At 41.2% G+C, this 16,309-nt stretch overlaps 1 protein-coding gene across 6 annotated transcripts in view; it reads left to right on the forward strand.

The window, feature by feature from the left end:
• ADAMTS9 (ADAM metallopeptidase with thrombospondin type 1 motif 9) overlaps positions 1 to 16,309 on the forward strand; it is a 162,532-nt gene that overhangs the window by 74,001 nt on the left and 72,222 nt on the right. For 5 of the 6 annotated variants that reach the window (XM_086367020.1, XM_086367022.1, XM_086367021.1 and 2 more), the window contains 7 exons: positions 120 to 330; positions 815 to 979; positions 2,774 to 2,938; positions 5,785 to 5,904; positions 10,328 to 10,432; positions 10,570 to 10,737; positions 13,051 to 13,320. In XM_086367020.1, coding sequence (XP_086223146.1) covers positions 120 to 330; positions 815 to 979; positions 2,774 to 2,938; positions 5,785 to 5,904; positions 10,328 to 10,432; positions 10,570 to 10,737; positions 13,051 to 13,320 — 1,204 coding nt within the window. The remainder of the gene's footprint in view (positions 1 to 119; positions 331 to 814; positions 980 to 2,773; positions 2,939 to 5,784; positions 5,905 to 10,327; positions 10,433 to 10,569; positions 10,738 to 13,050; positions 13,321 to 16,309) is intronic. The other variant, XR_015151362.1, reaches the window with a different exon arrangement.

The raw sequence follows: 16,309 nt of genomic DNA on the forward strand, positions 1-16,309 counted from the left end.
GTTTTGGGTTCATGGTACTTAAGGAAGAAAACAGAATTCAGCTCTTCTACCAGTTGAGTCTAGATAAGACATATATATTTAACAGTAATACTGGTTTCTCCCCCATGATTTGTGCACAGGTGGCACGTGGCCAGCAGGAGTGAATGTAGTGCCCAGTGTGGTCTGGGTTACCGCACATTAGACATCTACTGTGCCAAGTACAGCAGGCTAGATGGGAAGACTGAGAAGGTTGATGACAGCTTTTGCAGCAGTCACCCCAAACCAAGCAACCAGGAAAAATGCTCAGGAGAATGTAATACTGGTGGCTGGCGCTATTCAGCTTGGACTGAAGTAAGTTGGTTCTCATTCAGAGAGTCTTCTTGGATGTTAAATCTGATTAGTTGATGATGACTCCTTACAGAGCTGCATTGAGGAAACCTCATTAAGAGTACCATGATTGACTTATAATGCCTGCCCGCATTAAAAATGCAGAAAAGAGTAATACAATCGATCTGTGATGTCTGGTGTGGGCATAGCGTATGGAAAATTGGAAGTGGTGGAACAACTTAGCCAAACACTTTTTTCATATCCCACAGGCCATTTCTGATTTTGTTGTCCTATACCAGTTTGCTAATATTGGCTTTGTTATGAACCTGGTAAATAAATTGATACCATAAATATATACCCCTAAAAAGAACAAGTAGAACTGACCAGGCTTTGTTGGTTAGTTGTTTCCTTAGGATTGGAAGAGACAAGATAGCCCAGCCAGTATCTTGAGCATGCTTGATGAGAAACTTAGCAACACTTTGGCTTCATTTTTTTTTTTCCCTTTCAGTGTTCTAAAAGCTGTGATGGTGGAACCCAGAGGAGAAGGGCTATTTGTGTCAACACCCGTAATGATGTACTAGATGACAGCAAATGCACTCATCAAGAGAAAGTCACCATTCAGAAGTGCAGTGAGTTCTCCTGTCCAGAGTGGAAATCAGGAGACTGGTCAGAGGTGAGATGGGAAGGCTGTTAATTCCCCAACAGGTCATCTCTGATGCTCAGTTCTGAGCCTCTCCAGGTCAGTCCAAAGTTAAACCAGCTGCACCGTTCTCCCACCTCCCATTGAAGAAACAACTCTTCTTCCACCCACCCTGTGATTGTCCTACTGGACATGACATGGGTGATCTCAGAGTTGCAGTGGGTTTAGCTGGATCACCCACCATAATAGCTTCTATTGGGGATTTTTGAAGTTCTAGTCCCTCACCTTCTCGCCTCTTTCAGACCTGGCTAAGTTGCTGTAAAGGAAATCAGAGCTTTATTAATTATAAAGCTACATTGGCTTAGATTTGAAGTTTATAAAAAATGAGATTCCCTAATAGCTTATCTTTGAAATGAGAGAATTGAACCCTAGCAAGTGACCTATTTGATTACCCATCCAGTTGCTAGTGGAAAACTTGGGAAAAAAGAGAAAGGACCAGGCTGAGTGTTCTAGGTTTATGCTTTGCTTATCTCTTATTTGAGGAAGCATATCAAATTGTTTAGCAGGGTGGTCCCGGGACAATAAGAGAAAGAAGATGAAGGCTCTTTCTCAATTTTATAAACAGTGCTAGTATTTCCCAGTGAGATTGTCTCTGAGCAGGTCCCCCCACCCCTGTCCCCCAACGCACCTTCCTTCAGAGGAACACATGGCAGGGGAACAGAAATTGTCTTATTCACTGGGCCAAGTCAGGAATGTGGGGAGAGAGATATTTCTACAGCTTCTGTATCCATTCCCTTATCTCATTCAGGTAAGTGAAATATTAACTGTTTACTTTCAACATTAATTAAAATCTCAGTCTTAAAAGAATACTGTTAATGTCTCTAAATGGCAGAAAAGTAACATTACATGTGATTAACAGTGTCTGTCTCCTGGACAGATTAACAGGAAAGCTAGCGCTTGTGTTTATGTTAAAAGCAGCCTTAGCTTCAATCTCGATCCCATATTTGGTTAAAAAAAAAAATGAAAGAAAGCATTAGATTTAAGTTCTACCTAGATAGCTAATACTAGATAAAGTATCATATCAAGTTATGTAACAAACCTTTCCAAAAATAGATAATGAAATAGAGGTGGGAAATACCAAAATATATATTCAGTATGATCCCAATGTTCTATAGCTAAAAGAGGAAGAAAAGAGCAATATTTTAATAACGGTATCTCTAGGTAGATAGTGAGACTTGGGGCTTGTTATAATTTTCTCTTTTATGTTTTTCTGTATTTTTCAAGTTTTCTACAATGAGTGTAGATAACAATGATTATTATATTTAAGGCTCCTTAAATGAACAGGAGCTAAGCACTTCACTTGAGTTTTTCTCATGCAGGTTTCACAATTGCCAGCCGTTAGCACTACTGTATTCCCACTGTACAGCCAAGAAAACTGAAGGACTGGGAGATCACTTAACTTAGTATCGATAGTCAGTTGTATTAGGTTAAAATCCAAGTTAATCTGACTCATAAATTCCCTACCGTTAACTCATATGCTACCAAGCCATGGATGCTATTTTTTAGAATTTCAGAGCAAGATGCTATGTGACGTTTATGCTGTGCTTGAAACTGGCCCAGAGCCTGGATAAATACCGAGTGAATGAACGAATGAGTGACAGAGCCAAAAGCGTAAGGCCTAATATGTTTACAGATTGCGACAAGAGAGAGAGAAGAATTGCTCTGGGAAAAGAGCACACCTGGTTTTGCTAATCGATGACTAATCCACAAGAACATCAGAGTGCATTGTTCAGAAATGACCCTGACTAGCTGTGCCTTTTCTTACAGTGCTTGGTCACCTGCGGAAAAGGGCATAAGCACCGCCAGGTCTGGTGTCAGTTTGGCGAAGATCGATTCAACGATAGAGTCTGTGACCCTGAGACCAAACCGACCTCCATGCAGACCTGTCAGCAGCCAGAATGTGCGTCCTGGCAGGCGGGTCCCTGGGGACAGGTATTTTGAATGATAAAGTTCTTAACTACATTCTTTCCTTCTTATCTGGAGCAGGCCTGCAGAGGGACATTCCAGTGGCAGGGATTTCACCACTGTAGCATGTGGCATGCGCAGTCCCTCTGTGGCACCAAGTGCTGGAAACCCTGTAACCGTTTTGCTACACTTCTGAGGGTTGTTGCTCCCCTCCGGGAGCTGATCATTCCCTTTCCAGACCCACGTGTGGGTATTCGCCCTTGGGTTAAAACTGTAGCTTGAGCACACACACATTGGAACAAATTCACAACAGATCTCCTCGTGCCTGGCTGATGCTATCTACTAGCATGCGGCTGTGGGTCTGTAACAGAATGTGATCCAGTGCCAGTGTCTTTGGCAGGAGGGTCTGGGCTGGGATTTGAAAGGGATGTTTTAGCTCCCAGTGTCATGATTCCTAAGCTCACCTCTTAAAAATAAGTCAGGCTTTTCAAACAAAATTAATTAGATCAAAGTTTGCAGGCTTCCTCTCTCTTTGAAAGAATCTCTTCCAAGTCCCTATTGTTGGTTTCACAGTCACTTGAACTATTCTGAAAGGAAAGAGTGAGAATCTCCCTTGGGCTTGCATTTAAGAAGTCACGACTCTTAGAATTAAGTCTTTCCTAATATAGAAGCAAAAGCGTTCTGGGTACTATTTAAGTAGCACTCCAAGTTCCCTAGAGAAGCAAAGCAGCTGTTTGCTGTCACTTATGTAATCTCTCTAAGACTGCCTCTCCCTCCACCCAGTCCAACCACAGCCACAGCCTCTTCAGCCCCCTGGCTTATGTCTTCATTTCCAACATGTGTGAAGTGAATGAAAGTAGCTTTATTACTGCACCCTTACAGTTTCTACCATTCACATTGGGGCTCTTCCGAATATGCCCTGTTAACACAGCATCCTTGGTGGTCAGAATGGTTGATCATGTTTCATCACACTCAGTAAATAGGTGGAGTCTGCCTACACTCCATACCTTGCCTCCTATTTGTCTATATCTGCATATCTCTTGTGGAGAGTGCATCTCAGGGTCACTGTTAAGATTTGAAGATAACATCTTTTAGAACTAACTGACCTTTTTTTTTTTTTCCCATGTCTATGGCATGTCAGTCTTAGCCAGAGATTTGTCCTTCCTTTGACTAAACATACAGTTCACGGCAACCAACTGTTCTTTGTTGTTGTATTTTTTCCCTTATTATTGAAGGATAGTTCATGTTTATAAGAGAAGTTTTGTAAAAAGCAATTTAGCAAAAAGGAGATAGCCATACTCCTAACTCTGTATTTCAGAGTTAATACATTTATGATTTTCTTATGTTTTAAAAACTAGTATTAGAATTGTACTTATTTTGTTAATTGAAGTAAAACTCATGTAACAAAATTAACCATTTTGAAGTGAACAAATCAGTGACTTGTAGTACATTCAGAATGTTGTGCAACCTCCACCTCTATGTAGTTCTAAAACATATCACGCTAAAATACTCATCAAGCTGTTATTCCCCATTTCTCCTTCAACCCTATGGCCAGCATTCTGCTTTCTAGCTCCACGAGTTTACTTATACTAAGTATTTCATACACATGAAATTATACAATACATGATCATTTGTGTCTCCAGCTTCTTTCACATAGCATAATGTTTTTGAAATTCATCATGCTGTAACACACATCTGTATCTCATCCCTTTTTATGTCTGCATAATATTCCATGTGTGCATATACCGTAATGTATCCATTTATCCCTTTAAGAATATTTGGGTTGTTTGCACTTTTTGGCCATTGTGAAAAGTGCTTAATTCTTCTATAAATGTTTGGTAGAATTTACCAGTGAAGCCCTCTGGTCTTAAGACTTTTTTTTATTATGAGATCTTTGATTGCTAAGTCAATATTTTTACTTCTTTGTGTTTCTTCTTAAGTCAGATTTTGTGATTTGTGTGTTTCTGGATAGTTTGTATGGGTTTGGAAATTCATGTGTTTTATCTCGATTGGCTAGTATGTTGGCATAGAATTGTCCACACTACTTTCACTATCCCGTTTATTGCTATAGAGTCAGGAGCAGCGCTTTCACTTTTGTTTCTGATTTTAATTGTTTGCATCTTCTCTGTTTTACTTTTAATCAGTCTAGGTAAAGGTTTATAAATTTTATTATCTTTTTAAAGAACCCTCTTCTTTAAGAAAACCTGATTCTGCCACTTTTTGTCAGTTTGATAGCTTTTTCAGAGAGCGGGAATGGATCAGTTCTTTACTATCTGCCCTTTCCATGACATCACTCCCTCTACTTACTGTTTTTTAACCACTTTTAAATATAACAGTTAGCCTTAGTGGACATATTTCCTTTATGATCTGTTTGCTATGGTGCATTGAATTGACTTTGGTTCTTCCCTATTTAGGTGGTTTCTAATATTTTGTCTTTTATAAATAATATTGTGATGACCGTTCTTGTATAGAAATATTGATGCAAACTACATTTCTTTAGGGAAAATTTTCAGAAGTCAGATAAGAACTTTACAAAGTACCTATTTTAGCCACAGCATTCTGCTAGGTATAGTGTGAAAGATGTAAAAATGATTGACATGTACTCCCCTCCTTCCAGAGGTTTGCAATCAAGGAATTAAACTACAAACATTGTTCCTAAGGGAGGTAGAAATAATGCCATGTGATATCTTGATAATTGATCAGTGTAATTTGTACAAAGTAGAATTACCCGCTCTTAACTAATTTCTTGGGGTGGCAGTCCTCTGGCCCACTATGATGGCAATATTTTTTCTCTTGTGAATGTTACGGGTGAAGTTAGGGAAAGAGAACATTTGCTAGATTGTATGTACTTTCTGTTTTATTTCTCCCCTCAGTGCAGTGTCACTTGTGGACAGGGGTACCAGCTAAGAGCAGTGAAATGCATCATTGGCACTTACATGTCAGTGGTGGATGACAACGACTGCAATGCCGCGACGAGACCAACTGACACCCAGGTAAGGTGCCTTTGTCAAAATCAGTTACTGACCTTGGGCACTAAGATGCCAAAACTTCCCAGGAGCTCAGTCAAAACAGAAGTCCTTTCATAGGTAAGTATGTAGGTAGAGGAAACAGTAGATTAACTAAATTGTTCTGGATTTACTTATGTGTTATATTCTGGATCTAATTTTTTGATGTAGTACTTTTGTCTTCTATATTTCTTTGAATTGTATGTAGATTTTGATTCTGATTCTGAATTATATGTAGATTCTTAATTCTGATTCTTCCTAGGTGGTGAAGACTGACTCTTTGTGCTGGTTTTCTTGAAGTCAGATTTTTTTTTTTTTAATAATTCCAGTGTCAGTCAGTTAAGTAACTCAGTCGTGTCCGACTCTTTGCAACCCCATGAATTGCAGCACGCCAGGCCTCCCTGTCCATCACCAACTCCCGGAATTCACCCAAACTCATGTGCATTGAGTCGGTGATGCCATCCAGCCACCTCATCCTCTGTCGTCTGCTTCTTCTCCTGCCCTCAATCCCTCCCAGCATCAGAGTCTTTACCAGTGAGTCAACTCTTTGCATGAGGTGGCCAAAGTATTGGCGTTTCAGCCTCAGTATCAGTCCTTCCAATGAATACTCAGGACTGGTCTCCTTTAGGATGGACTGGTAGGATCTCCTTGCAGTCCAAGGGACTCGCAAGAGTCTTCTCCAACACCACAGTTCAAAAGCATCAATTCTTGGGCGCTCAGCTTTCTTCACAGTCCAACTCTCACATCCATACATGACCACTGGAAAAACCATAGCCTTGACTAGATGAACCTTTGTTGGCAAAGGAATGTCTCTGCTTTTGAATATGCTATCTAGGTTGATCATAACTTTCCTTCCAAGGAGTAAGCGTCTTTTAATTTCATGGCTGCAGTCACCATCTGCAGTGATTTTGGAGGGTTCCAAAAATCCAATGTAGGGTTCAGCAAATGGTATCATATGTTCAGGCTGCATGTGTTGGAGCTGTCTTGTTGCAGCTCACAAGTGATGGTTGGTAAATTTTCAGAAATTTTGCAAGCTGGTTGTTATATACTGCCATTATTGAAAATTGAAAATAAAAACCTATAATTAAATGGATAATATTAAAAATAGGTTGAAAAATATTCAGAGCTTATCACTTTCTAATTATCTTCCTATATTTTACTACTTTATTTCTTACTACTATGATTTACATTACATTTGTATGTATTTGCATGGTGAAAATACTGTATAATGGTGAACCATTGCACATCCTTTCCCAGTCTGTGTTCACTGATATTAATTTGTTAGGTTGACATTGGCCATAGTGAGAGTACTTATACCACAGAAATCAGCAAATGCTGTGAGTCAGAGTTTAATTGATTTTCATGTTGATTATTTTGGCTTAAAAGATGATGGAGCAAGTGTTCATAATGCAGACTCAACTTTAAACAGTCTTATTTCTGCAGCTATTATGTTGTGAAGAACACATACAAAAAAATTAAAGATATATCTTTCTGTTATTTGAAAATTATTGCCTGACTCAGCAAAGAAATTGTTCATGTCATTGGTGAATGAGTGAAGTTCTGACATACATCTTCATTGTTTCTCCTTCACAGTACTCAGTTGTAAGCAAAATATCAGCTAACATTCATGTCAGAACTACTCTGGTCTAGCAATGACAGCCATAGTTTGGCACTAGATTCAAGAGTTCAGCAAAAATCAACAAAAATAATCTGTAAGAATTAATTGGCTCTATGGAATTTGATGAAAGTGAAAGTGGAGAGTGAAAAAGTTGGCTTAAAGCTCAACATTCAGAAAACGAAGATCATGGCATCAGGTCCCACCACTTCATGGGAAATAGATGGGGAAACAGTGGAAACAGTGTCAGACTTTATTTTTCTGGGCTCCAAAATCACTACAGATGGTGACTGCAGCCATGAAATTAAAAGATGCTTACTCCTTGGAAGGAAAGTTATGACCAACCTAGATAGCATATTCAAAAGCAGAGACATTCCTTTGCCAACAAAGGTTCGTCTAGTCAAGGCTATGGTTTTTCCAGTGGTCATGTATGGATGTGAAAGTTGGACTGTGAAGAAGGCTGAGCGCCGAAGAATTGATGCCTTTGAACTGTCGTGTTGGAGAAGACTCTTGCGAGTCCCTTGGACTGCAAGGAGATCCAACCAGTCCATTCTGAAGGAGATCAGCCCTGGGATTTCTTTGGAAGGAATGATGCTAAAGCTGAAACTCCAGTACTTTGGCCACCTCACACAAAGAGTTGACTCATTGGAAAGGACTCTGATGCTGTGAGGGATTGGGGGCAAGAGGAGAAGGGGACGACAGAGGATGAGATGGCTGGATGGCATCACTGACTCGATGGGCATTTGTCTCAGTGAACTCCGGGAGTTGGTGATGGACAGGGAGGCCTGGCATGCTGCGATTCATGGGGTTGCAAACAGTCGGACACGACTGAGCGAGTGATCTGATCTGATCTGATGGAATTTAAAATGTAAAATTTTATATCTTATTACTGTTTGTAAACTTTATGCTACACATTATTTATATCAGAAAAAACTTATAATAAGCATATATATACAAATATATATACACACACATACCTGTATCTATAAACACACCTTGTTTCTCAAGAGATCTAGCTGATACTCATTCACCAGTATACTGTTCAATGTGGACCTCGATTCTGGCATCATTTATATGAAGAGAGTATGTCATGAAAAATGGGTTTTCACATCAGCTTTGCTAATTGCAGAAGATAGGATTTGAACCCACACTATGCCCAGAACTCATGCTCTGAGGCCCCATCTGGCAGGTGTACTGCCTCGCTCTGAGACCCTCACTCTGCTACTTTGCAGCTTGGGTCGTTGATGGATGAAGAGTCTCAAAAGGAAACGAGTATGGCAGTGTAGTTCATGTTGTCATCACTGATCAATTAACCAAACACCACATATGACTTGTGTCATTCTTAGTTTTATTTATTGAAATGCTCCAGTTCAGTGCATGTTAACTGGGAAGTATTAGCTGTGACATCTGAACAATCAAGAAATGAGGTCTTAGCAACTTCCTTAGAAATTCACAAAGTATATTTCTAAGTTATTCATTAATATTCATGAACTGACTATAGGGAAGCTTCTGCATTTGTAGCATGTGAATAAATTCTTCACTGTGCCAAGTTCCCTATGCCTTTCTTTGGACCCAGGCAGAGGCATCGGCAAGGTCTGGAGCCAGATAACAGAATTTCCTGTTAGGTCTGTAAGCTTCCTAAAGTCACTTCAGCCCCAAGCCTCTAGCACTTTGCACTGTGCCCAAGGCTTCCTGGGAATTTAATGGGTATGCATTTAATCAAAGAACATTTGATAACCACTGATGCTTGGAATGATAGTGATCAGGTGTGGACTTTCATTTTCCCAATTGTAAATCTGGGAATATTATCTATGCATGGATAACCTCAATCCATTATAGGAATTTCCTCTGATTGAGGGGTGTGATACAAATTCTAGGCTTTGGGATATCGAACACACCTCTTATAGCTAGATTTGACCTTCTTCAGGGCTTCAGGAGGTATCTTCAGATACACTTGGAAAGCATATTCATGGCTAGCAAAATCTGACTAGGAAACAAAATGTAGGAACAGAATTTGGCATTCAGAATTTGTTTTTAAGTAACAATAATTTTAAAAGGGCATATTGCTTTTTCATAAATTATAATATTTTTATATTATATATATATAATATATATATATATATATAAATTTATAATATTTTTATTCACACAAATAGTTAAATAAATACGGTTTTGAAAATCATGAAGTTGGGAGTTCCCTGGTTGTCCAGTGGTTAAGACTTACTGCTTCCACTGCAGGGGGTACAAGTTCAGTCTCTGGTTGGGAAACTAAAATTGCAAGTGGCATGGGGCATGGCCAAAAAAAAAAAAGAAAGAAAATCATGAAGTAAACTCCTGCTCCGTATTAAGGCACACACAAAGGGACTCAGATTATATCCCATTTTACAGTTGAATTTGTAGTTGGAACTGAGAGATGTCATGTGAAAATAAAAGTGTTAGTCACTCAGTCTTGCCCGACTCTTTGCAACTCCATGGACTGTAACCCACCAAGTTTCTCTGTCCATGGAATTCTCCAGGCAAGAATACCCACTCCAGGCAAGAATACCAAGAATGGAGTGGGTTGCCATTCCCTTCTCCAGGGGATCTTCCTGACCCGGAGTTGAATCCAGTTTTCCCACATTGCAGGTGGATTCTTTACTGTCTGAGCCACTAGGGAAGCCCAAGATATCCTGTGACTTGTCATGTGACTTGCCCCAAATCACACTGAAGCCTGAGATCTTAGAATTATCAGTCCTTATATTCGTATGTGCTGTGGCTGAAAGGTAACTTTGGCTCTTTCTTCCCATCCTCCTCTAGGACTGTGAATTGCCATCTTGTCAGCCTCCCCCAGCTGCCCCGGAAGCAAGGAGAAGCACACACAGCGCGCCAAGGACCCAGTGGCGATTTGGGTCCTGGACTCCAGTAAGAAGCACAATGGAAGAAGTGGAGAGGGTGGAAGGAGAGGCAGATGCTCTCTGACATGACTTAGGAAGTAGGTCGCTATCCAGTGAATGACCCTTTCAAATAACCTTTCTGCATTATTTCACCCCAACACCCAGTGCTCAGCCACTTGTGGAAAAGGTACCCGGATGAGATATGTCAGCTGTCGGGATGAGGACGGCTCTGTGGCTGATGACAGTGCCTGTGCGACCCTGCCTAGACCAGTGGCAAAGGAGGAATGTTCTGTGACTCCCTGTGGGCAATGGAAGGCTCTGGACTGGAACCCTGTAAGCAAGTGAATTCTTTGGAATTGGGAGAGGACTGGGGGAGCCATAAGAAGGATGACCCATGACTAGTCATGGGTCAAGAAGGTCAATCAGTACTATTTTAGAATTGGACTTTGGTTTGTGAGTTATTTTTCTCCATGTATGTGCAGCTGGTATGAATCGTAGCCAGATGTGCAAGAAGTGCACATTTCTTCAAAATGTGTAAATTAACTTACAGTCTACTTAAGCCCACATCCTGTTGGGCTGATTGAAAAATGCAGTTTTAATTGAGCCAAGCCACATTAGAATGTAATAGGCTTGTGTAGTGCCAGAAGTGGCAGGGAGAAGTAGGGGAGGAAAGGGGAGCCTCAGCTTGAATCTGGGTGCCTCCTGCATCCTATGGTTCCCTGAAGTCCTGTGCCTCTGCTTCCCTGCCAAGAGTAAGAAGTGGGAATCCTCAGCTAACGCTATGGATTCTCCTGTGCACACTGAGAATCACCTGTGGACTTTTATAAAAATAGAAAAAGCCTTTGTCTTCAGGTAGCTGCTGCTTTCTGCCTTGTAAAAAGCTTCTGAGTCCAGGAAATCCAAAGCTCAGGATAGGTAAAGAGAATGGAGGTGAATATCTCAATAAACACCATTAATACATATGTGAAATCTGAAAGAAAATCCAAATCTGTGAAAATCCAAATCTTTGGATCCAGAGAAAGCTGTGTAAACATCCAGACCTTGATGTTAACTGGCTGCATGACCTTGAGCAGTCTGGTGTAAATCCTTGAACTTCAGTTTCTTCTGCTCTTAAAAGAGGCAAAAAAGAATAGCTTATAATATAGATTATAAGGATTGTTTGAGAGTCTATCTGTTAAATGCTTAGAATGAAGAAGGTGCTCAGTTGTAGATAACCTCACTCTCATGCCCTGAGCTTCCAAACATACATACACAGATGTCTATCACATCCATCAGTCTACTCACCAGGTATTTGTAAAACTTACTAAGAAAGGGCTGCTGCTGCTGCTAAGTCGCTTTAGTCGTGTCCGACTCTGTGCGACCCCATAGATGGCAGCCCACCAGGCTCTGCCATCCCTGGGATTCTCCAGGCAAGAACACTGGAGTGGGTTGCCATTTTCTTCTCCAGTGCATGAAAGTAAAAAGTGAAAGTGAAGTCGCTCAGTCGTGTCCGACTCTTAGCGACCCCATGGACTGCAGCCCACCAGGCTCCTCCATCCATGGGATTTTCCAGGCAAGAGTACTGGAGTGGGTTCCTATTGCCTTCTCCAAGAAAGGGCAGTGACTGACAAATAAGAAAGTCCTTGCCTTTATGAAGATCATGACAGTGGCAATTCCAGTCAATGAGCAAATAATGATATAAATATATGATACAGCACCAGATACTGATAAGTACTAGAAAAAAGGTCAAACACAGTGATGGCGGAGAGAAGGAGATGATGTGCTTTTAGACAAGGTAGTCAGAAAAGTCCCCACATTGCACTGGCCAGCACTTGCATGAAGTGAAGCAGTGAGCCACATGGATATCTGTGTTGTGCAACGGAAAGTAGAGTAGTTGCAAAGACCCTGAGATTGGGATGTTCTTGGCCTAGTCAAAAAACATCCATAAGGTCAGTGGGGCTGAAGTGCAGTGTATAGAGAATAAAAAGAGATGTGTCAAAAAGGTAGCCAGTGACCACATCATGAAGGGCCTACCAGGTCCAGGAAAGGACTCTGGACATGACTCACAGTGAATTGGGCAGTCACTAGATGAATGACATGATCTGAGTTTTGTTCGCAAGGGTCATGGTTTATGATATGGTTAACATATCTGTGGATAACAGACTTGGATTGTGGGTGAAGGCATCAAGATTACAAATAGGTCCCCAGCTGAAAGGCCACTGCAGTAGTCCTGGCAGGGGAAAGAAGGTGGTGGCCTGGACCAGGGAGGCAATGGCAGAGATGATGGGAAGTGGCTGATTGGGGGTGTATTTTGAATATACACAACAGGCATTCTCCATGAAATGGCCTTGTGGTGGGAAGAAAAGGGGAGAGAATGGAATGTGAAAAGTGGAAGTGTTAGTCACTCAGTCATGTCTGACTCTTTGTAACTCCATGGACTGCAGCCCTCTAGGCTCCTCTCTTCATGGGATTCTCCAGGCAAGAATACTGGAGTGGGTAGCCATTCCCTTCCCCAGGTGACCCTCCCGACCCAGGGATGAAAACCGGGTCTCCCACAGTGCAGGCAGATTCTTTACCATCTGAGCCACCAGGATATATGCCAGGTTTTTTGGCCTGAGCAACTGGCTGAATATCCTTTCTCTTTCCCTTTCTGAATATCCAATGTAGTGCTCCGTGACATGTGGGCAAGGTAGGACGACCCGGCAAGTAGTCTGTGTCAACTACAGTGACCACGTGATCGATCAAAGTGAGTGCGACCCAGATTATATCCCAGAAACTGACCAGGACTGTTCCATGTCACCATGCCCTCAGTGGACCCCAGACACAGACCTTTCTCAGAACCCTTTCCTGAATGAGGACTATCACCCCAGGAGCATCAGCCCTAGCCGCACCCACGTGCTCGGAGGAAATCAGTGGAGGACAGGCCCCTGGGGAGCGGTGAGTATTCCCTCAAGTCTTTCTCGAATTTGCCTTCTTCTCTTTCACTTGATATAATGCTCAGAGAGAAGCAGACTAGAAACACCTCTGGAACATTTTTATCTCAGGAGGGATTGATGTGCACTTTTCATTTGTTGGGGTTAATTGTAGTCCCGGAAGGGGTGTCACTTGAGACTCTAAGCTACCTTAACCTCTAACCAGGTGGAGCAGGGGGTGTCACTGCTGGGTGACTTGATCAGGCAGCTTCCTAGAAGGTACTGTGAAGGCCATGATGATTGATCCTGGAGCTGGCAGACGGCTCCTCCTTACCTGAAGGAAAATTCAAAGGGCAGAAGAACTTTTCTGAAAGGAAATTTTTAATGAAAGTCATTTTCCTTCTTGCTATTTTCCAGATGAGTGCAGTCTTAAAGTGGCACAATTGCTATGCCATTTGTAGTAGCGGATTAGGAGAGAAACACTCAGCCGGGTAAAATCTGTGCTTAGAGGAAAAATACCATTAACTCAATGGTTAACTGCAAAGGCTTTGAGAGAAGTTGCCTCTGTTTGATCCAAGGACTTGCACTTTCCAATTTTAGGGTCTTCAGCTGGTCCCCTTTCCAATGTGAGCCTGTTTCATCATCGCTAAAACAAAGTTAATGATAGTGGTGACTTTGTTGGGTTGTTGTATTAAGAATTAAATCAAGCAATGCAAATACTGTTTCACACTCTCCCAGCCATAGAGTGAAAATTAAATGTTGATGATTATTGTTATCATTATCTTTATCCTTCAAACTAGGAAGAACTTGATAAATAGTATTTAACATTCAAAGGAAAAATATGCTCTCAAAAGTTCTAGAAATTTTTACTGAATAGTTTTCCAAAAAATAATTATATTCTGGAATACTGGACATGTCTAAAGGAGCTACAGGAAGGGTAGGGCAGCAGGAGATCCTGGGGAAGGTTTGGGGAGTTTGGTGTTTATTAATCTCTCATGAAGTCTTCTTTTTAATTGTTTATTATTTGTTTCCTTCTAGTACTGCTAACCGTGTTTAATTATTTCTGGACTAAAAAGCTTTAGAAGGAACCGGTCAGTTTTCCACCATGGTTATGTTTCAATGAATTAGGCTTACTTTCCTGTGATGTTGATGGCCCTTATGGGTTTTATACACTGGACCTCTTGATTATAAGCAGAACATCTGCCCAGGACCTTCACCACCTCATTCTCCTCCCTTACTTTGCACTTTGAAGCTTCTTTTGGCTGGGTTAGAAGAAATTTGGGTTCTACGAAATTAAAGAGTGATCAAGCGAGGTCATCACTGAGTGTCCCATGATTTTTCTAGTTGAAAAAATTCACAGCTCAAACATGTGTATTCTAATGATAAAATTAGAACTTAAAAAAAAATTGAAAGCTATTCTTATTTAGGACTACATTTGTGGATAATGCATTCCTTTAAGATTGAATGATTCTGCCCTTGGGCAGAGTTCCCAATTAAGGAGGATTAAGTAACCTTTTTGCAGCAATGGGCAATACCATTCTTCTCCTCATTGTGCCTGTTTTTTGTTTGGGGATTTTTTTTTTTTTTTTTTCTAAGTTAAGTGAGGCTGAAGGTGGATGATGAGATTTTTCAGCTCTTGCTTGACGTGCCTGACTTACTCCCAGGAGTGTGTGGCATGCGTATACATCTCTTCGTGGTTTGGGATGCTTGATTCTTCCTGCCTGCAACAGCAGGAAAGGCAGCAGAGAATTATGAACACTAGAGAATGGGAATCTAGCATTTTCAGTAGATTCTGGAATCAGAACTTCATTTTCCAGATGTGTTTGTGTAAACTCAAACCTTCTATGAGATTTTCAGTGTTAGCGACTAGGGGTCTCTGGTTGCAAGCAAAAGAAAAGGAACTGGTTCTTTTAAGGGAAAGCAAAACTGTTCATTTAGCCCCAGTAGAGACTGAGCCCAGAGCATCCTCAGGGATCTCATTGAGGGTTGGTAAATTTCTTCTGCAAAGGGCCAGATAATATCTTCAGCCGTGTGGACCATACAGTCTCTGTTGCAACTAACAGACTCTGCTGTCTTAGCACAAAAGCAGGCATAGACAAAATGTAAACAAGTGGACATGGCTGTGTTCCCACAAAGCTTTAGTTATAAATGCAGCTGGCAGGCTGGATTTGGCCCCGGGGCTGTGGTTTGCCAGTCTAGATGGAGCAATATCTATAAGATCATTTCTTTAAGAAGTGTCTATATTAATGAACCCTTTTCACTCTGAACCACCCTTGGGTTGCTCTGCTCAGGATTCAAATTCCCAGGAAAGTCTGATTGGCTCAGCCAGTTCTACTTACTCCTTGATCAGGAAAGTGTAGAACTTCTTAAAAGATAGTCCCACTGGGACTTCCCTGGTAGTCCAGTGATTGAAACTCCGCACTTCCACTACAGGGGCACAGGTTTGATCCCTGGTCAGGGAACTAAGATCCTGCATATGGCATGGCATGGCCCCCCAAAAATACAGTCCCACTAAGGTGAGGTCCATTGATGGATTTCTTAAAGGAAAATCCAGCCTGCCAGATATCAATGGGAAATATACGAGGCAGGTTAAAAAAAACAAACAAACAGATGTCCATCATCTCTTGTTTCCCTAATGGCCATTCTCTCTTGTTTTGTAGAGTGTCAATGATACATACAGGGTTTGTTCAAAGGAATGTTTACCTAGGAAAATATGTTGTCTAAAGAGGATAGGAAAATTGTTAACAAAAGTAGTCCAGAGTGAAATTCTGCAACATGGGAATGGAATGAAGAATCCCTATTAATTAAAAAAAAAAAAAATGTGGCAAAATTGGACCTGGAGAAAGATCATGTACAATATTTCACCTTGATATGGGAGTATAAAGACCCTGGCTGACCCTGGGTCTAGAATGGTACAGTGCGAGTTCTAGACTGTGCTGGGCAATTGCTTGGCCCCCAGCTGAGCTCTGTCTCTGGTCAGATTCTCTGTAGGAAGCATTGGACTGGTCACTGGG

This window comes from Bos grunniens, chromosome 22, assembly GCF_055505025.1.
Source record: "Bos grunniens cultivar Pamir isolate PY7600 chromosome 22, Bosgru_T2T1.0, whole genome shotgun sequence".
Classification (NCBI taxonomy): Eukaryota; Metazoa; Chordata; class Mammalia; order Artiodactyla; family Bovidae; genus Bos; species Bos grunniens.